Here is a 5,669-nt window from a genome sequence, read left to right on the forward strand (position 1 = left end):
CCCGAGTCCCGGCGTGTTTCCGTCGGCTGCTTTAGGCGTTCCCGGGACCGGGACGTCCCGAGGTGGTCGCCCGGCGTGACTTTGGGCTGCCTCCTCCCTGAGTTGCTCCGTACGGGCCCGCCCTCGTCCCCGGGGAAGCGGCTCCGCTTCTCTGCGCCGCTCCTCGAGCTGTTTTATGGCCTTTCGCCGCTTCCTGTGGCGAGGGGGAAAGCGGAAATGAAACTGGTGACTTGGCATATTCCTTTTCGTGTTCGGGATCTTTTGCTATATCGGAATATCGTTTTGTACGGTGGGCCTTTGGGTCGGGCATCCGCCTCACTTGCTCCAGTGAATCAGGTCTGACTTTTGCCAGAGCTGAAAGTGTTCAGGGGATCTCTGAAGCCTTGCAAGATCCTAGCTGCCTTCCCTGTCTTTAAGGGCAGGCAGGAGTAACTTCACAGACTAACTCCTTTTTGAGCGACCGACGTTCAAACCGATGCTGTGTGTGGCCGGATCTTTTGGGACACATTACAAATAATCCTTAAAGTAAGGATTCTGCACGTTCTGCGCTGTTAGCCTCTTCTGTTCTCCAGCATGCTTGGCAGTTCAAAGTGAAACTCCAGTTGTATTCTTAAGTAATCTGATTTGTAATGGTTGGGGCTACTTCAATACTTGATAGATGTGAGGAAAACTTCTCTGTTACTTCTGTAACCCGTGTCTGTTACCTGGGTCTGTGTTTCATGTACAGTGGTTATACCTTATGGCAGATGTGTTAATATGTGCACATGTGCCTGTGAAATGTTAACTGCATGCCTTTGTCTTTCTTCCCCATTACGTGATGGGGGAGTGTTTCACTTGATCCAGGCAGCATGCTAACAGTCTCCTTTTGGTAGTCGTACACGTGAGAAAGGTAGCTGCTGTTGGCACTTTGGCAGACTCAGCAAGGGGTCTTGAAAGTCCTCTCGGGGACATACTTTTAGCTTGCCTTTCTGTTGCTGTCATTTATGCAGGTTCGTCTGGAACTTGTCACATGAAACCATCAATGCAGAAAGTGCTTCCTGCGGGTTTAGCCCAGCCTGCATACATGCATAGGATGATTGGGTGCTTCCATATGTTCTTGTGTGGTAGTGCAATACCCTTCTCCTTTTAATAGGGTGCGTATGGGGAGAACTGTTAGTGTTTTCTCCATGGGAATACATGATGGAAAATAAGTAGTGTTGGCTTGTTGAATGACTGGTGTCTGCAGCCTGTTTCAGTGTTGGATGGGTAATCTTTAAGTCTCTATTAGCATAAAGGAGTTATTTTCCACCTTGGGAGCAGCTTATGATCTGTGTTACAGGGATGTTAACTTTTGTGCAAGCTGAGCAGGGGGAGATCTATGTGCGCACCAGGCTTGGCACTAGAGATAATGAACTCCATGAGTTTAGTGGAATGTCTTGTTACAATTGAGCTGAGGTTACTAAAATGAGGACTTAGTCTTTCAGGTGTTTTCAAGATTTGGACAGCAATGACTACTCAAATTCCAAGCTTGACTCCCTTATGCTAACACAAGATCTAATCTGATTAAAGAAATTGATGGTATATTCTTTCTGACTCAGACATCCTAAACCAAAGTTTTCGTGATCTGTTGGCTGTTGTTCCTTTGTTCAGGCTCAACAGGCAAGCCCCAACCTGTCTGTTTCTTCTAGAAAAACAAACTAATCCACCAGCTGGTAACTCTTTGTACCTCAAAGGCTGTCTCTTGCTTGTGCTCTCCTTGGGTTGTCTAAACCAGAGTAATGAGGAGAGAAAGTTTTGGATTTCTAAATTGTTACAATAAAATGTAGTCTCTGTATGCAAGAATGTGAACATCCTAGTCTCCCTGAGGGACAGGAGGGATTGCAAAAGTTGTTGGTTTCAAAGTCTGTTGATTAGATGGAGTGGATATGAGGATGCCGTAACTCAGATATGCTTCTTTCACAGGCTGTGTGAGATTCAAGACCTGAAAAAATGGCATTGGCAGCAATTGATCCACAGCAGGTATGTCTGAGCTAGCCCTGAAGATTTTGTTTAGTTCAGAAAAACAGGAGTCCACTAACATCTTTCTTTTTTCAACAGAACATCGTGTCAAGGGTTGTCAACCTTCCCTTGGTGAGCTCCACCTATGATATGGTGTCCACAGCTTACATCTCCACAAAGGATAACCACCCCTATCTGAAATCAGTGTGCGAGATGGCGGAGAAAGGAGTGAAGACGATTACCTCGGTAGCTATGACAAGTGCTATGCCTATCATCCAGAAACTGGAGCCACAAAGTAAGGCAAAGATGGAAAACTTTTAATTAAACTGATTGCTTCATCTACCCAGGTGCACTTATGGTTTAGCATGGTCATGCTGGTCTGTAGTGCTGTTCCAGGTGGCTCACTGAACCTGTTGGGGGGCTGGTTGAGTAACTGATTACAGATGAGTATGATTTAACAGCAACAACAAAATAATCCAGAGTCAAAGCAGTTTCTAGCTTTGGCAATACTAAACTGACTTCTCTTGATATGCAAGATGTTTATGTAGCCTTTTGCTCAATATCTTCCTGACCTTTCACCTGGTTTCAAATGCTACTTTTGTACTTTCTCTTCAGGGAGGACTACTTGTGGTTAAATTTCACAGTGTCAAAAGTCCAGGTGCTTAAGGTCTAACAGTTCTAACAGTTGCTTGTAAAGTGTGGAATGGATCTTCTTTGCCTGCAGGCGAGCTTTTTTCTGGCACTGTAAACCTGCCTTGTTCTTGGACTGTGCTGCCTCAAAATTCACTGAAAAACTCCTTTAAGAGCATTATTGTGTGAACTTTGTTTCAAGAAGAATTCTGAGTTGGAGTTATTTATGCTAAGAAAAACAAACAAGCAAAACCAACTATTGTGCTTTCTTTTATAGTTGCAGTTGCCAACAACTATGCGTGTATAGGTCTAGACAAAATTGAAGAGAGACTGCCTATACTGAATCAACCCACTGACAAGGTAGGTTCTTTCCATGTACGTACACTAAGCAGAACTATACACCCTTACTCTTTATTTTTGTCCCTAAAAATAAAAGGAGACAGGCTTCAATAAGCCACACCTGAAGCACAGCTTGGAAGCAATGAGGAAGTGAAAGATGTTTCTGGAAAATTTTATCACCTTTGGGAGGCCATTAAGCCTTTCTTTTTTTTAAATATGCCTGCCATTTGGTGCCTGTCTATAGCTGCTGTTTGCAGCAGAGCATCTTTTCTAAAATTTGAGTCCTTGTCTCTTTCCTGCTCAGTGTGAAGCAAATAGTGCCCAAATTAAATTCACTGAAGTGTTCAGAACTGAAGACTGTGGCAGTCATATTTTGTTTTGTGTTGTACTTAGGTTTTCAGGGTAGAATTTCTCCTAAGTAACTGACACATATACAAGCTTTAGTATGAATGTATGTCTACTGGGTTATGTAGCTCTTCCTGAAAATATTTTTAGTGAATCTGCCTGTTTCCTGTGGCAGGTTGTTGCCAATGCCAAGGATGTAGTTGTTGGAGCCAGAGAAGCTGTAACAACAACTGTGACTGGTGCCAAGGAAACCGTTGCTCACGCCATCACTGGAGTTGTGGGCAAGACTAAAGAAGCAGTGCAAGACAGTGTAGAAATTACCAAGTCAGTTGTCAATGGCAGCATTAACACTGTCCTGGGAAGTCGTGTGGTGCAAATGGTGAGCAGTGGAGTGGACAGTGCTCTCACTAAATCGGAGACCCTTGTAGACCAGTATCTCCCACTTACAGAGGCAGAACTAGGTAAGACCAATTCAAGGTTTGATTTTGTTGGCACGATTGTATTGGAGAGAAGCAAGCAGTCATCCATTCATTACTTACTCATAGTGGGGAGGGGGCATGGGCTTCCAAAACTGCCTTTAGCCTTGCTAGTTGTTATAGCATTTTTACAGGGAAGCAGAGTGAAAGTAAGTATTTCTGTGTATGGTGGCCTGTCAGCCTACCCTGGTGCCAAAGGACTACTAAAGAAGTCCAGTATTCAGCTGTTACTAAGCAAATAAAATTGCCTCAAACCTCTTTAAGTTCTCTTCCAGTGCTCAATTTGCTTTCTTTCTACATGTCTAGAGAAAGAAGCTGCAAAAGTTGAAGGTTTTGAAGTTGGAGTTCAAAAGCCAAGCTACTATGTTAGACTAGGATCCCTGTCTTCAAAAGTCCGCTCACGTGCCTACCAGCAAGCCTTAAACAAAGTTAGAGATGCTAAACAGAAAAGCCAGGAGACAATCTCTCAGCTCCACCACACTGTTAGTCTGGTAAGTTGAAGCTTTCACTTGAGGCATAAAAAACAAATGATGGCATAGTTTTAGAGTGCAGAAAATGGCCAAAAGAGGCATAGAAAAACTGGAACTGCTGTCTCAGATTAAGTGTATTTTCTAAATATAAAGCACTTAGCATCCAGGCTTTTCACCATCATTCAGGAGAGATCCTAATCAGGCCAAGTTGTAAACTAACCAGCAATTGCTTGTAATCCTCAGCACTGCAGAAAGAGAAGTGACATGTTTAAAATGATACTCCTGTTTTAGAGTGCTTGGTTTGACATGGATTCATGCAGCGAACAAAGTGTTTTGCAACTGAGAAACACTTCAGTCCTTTCTGACATTTTATTAACAAAAAGGACTTAGTGTGTATAGGCTTGCTCTTCCTTCTGTGTGTGTCTCTGAGCACTTCTTGGTACTTCAGTAGTCTTATCCTAACAACATACCTTTATGTACAGGACAAACTGTGCATAAAGGGTCATAGCCTTCTATATACTTTCAAATACTTGTGTAGGATGCGAGTGGGGGAGGGGGAAATACTTGGGGCAGAGAGATACACTACACAACATCTCAAAAAAAAGGAACGTACTCTTATATTCCCCAAAGTGTTGGGCTTTTTTGTGCTGAACTTTTGAAGTACTTACTAAAGGAGGTTGTGAAGTAGGGTAGCCCTAATGGAACAGCTTGGACTCTGCTTTACTTCCTTATTTGGCTGTGTTTCAGATCGAGTATGCCAGAAAGAACATGAATAGTGCCAATCAGAAACTTCTTGGTGCTCAGGAAAAGCTTTATCAGTCCTGGGTAGAATGGAAGAAAAATACAGGCCAAAATGATGGTGATGAACCGCACAGTGCTGAGGTAAATAGATGTAAATGTAAATCAGAAATAAATGGATAGTATATGGTCAAGGTAATGACAAACAGTCTCCAAAGTGTGCAGCATCTTAATAGCACAGAAGCTTATGTGCAAGTGTGGAATCTGAATGCTGAAGCTCAGGGCAGCTTACTAGTGACTACTATGAAATGTAAGGGACACCCAAACTCTTAAGTGAACCTACTTCTGCAGACACTCTGGGGTTCATTCCCTTTTCAAGACAATGCTCGCCCTGTCTAGCAAGCGAACCTGTATTGGGATATCGACATCTAGATTAGGTAGGACTCATCTGATATGGCCAGACCAGAAAGAACAATTTGTCAGCATAAAGTGTTCTTAGGTACAGACTTGCTGAGTCTTATATGGAGCTTTATTTAGTGATTCGTTGATTAGAATATACTTGCCTGCTCTGGCTTGTTACCAAGAGTTGAAAGAAGAGCTTGCTTATCTGTCCTTGGGTGGAAGATAGCTATGTTTCTGTTCCACAAAGTACTTGAGCATTGAAGAAATACCAAGTGCTTTCAAGACTGACGCT

The 5,669-nt window shown here is 43.1% G+C and overlaps 1 protein-coding gene across 2 annotated transcripts in view; it reads left to right on the forward strand.

Moving 5' to 3' along the window:
* Window positions 1–1,940: 1,940 nt before the first annotated feature.
* Window positions 1,941–5,669, forward strand: part of PLIN2 (perilipin 2) — a 12,155-nt gene continuing 8,426 nt past the window's right edge. For both annotated transcript variants that reach the window (XM_008947871.1, XM_008947872.1), the window contains exons 1-6: window positions 1,941–1,998; window positions 2,077–2,272; window positions 2,885–2,967; window positions 3,467–3,752; window positions 4,074–4,258; window positions 4,985–5,119. In XM_008947871.1, coding sequence (XP_008946119.1) covers window positions 1,969–1,998; window positions 2,077–2,272; window positions 2,885–2,967; window positions 3,467–3,752; window positions 4,074–4,258; window positions 4,985–5,119 — 915 coding nt within the window. In that variant the 5' untranslated portion in view covers window positions 1,941–1,968. The remainder of the gene's footprint in view (window positions 1,999–2,076; window positions 2,273–2,884; window positions 2,968–3,466; window positions 3,753–4,073; window positions 4,259–4,984; window positions 5,120–5,669) is intronic.

The sequence above is a fragment of the Merops nubicus genome, unplaced genomic scaffold (genome assembly GCF_000691845.1).
Source record: "Merops nubicus isolate BGI_N331 unplaced genomic scaffold, ASM69184v1 scaffold34809, whole genome shotgun sequence".
Taxonomy (NCBI): domain Eukaryota; kingdom Metazoa; phylum Chordata; class Aves; order Coraciiformes; family Meropidae; genus Merops; species Merops nubicus.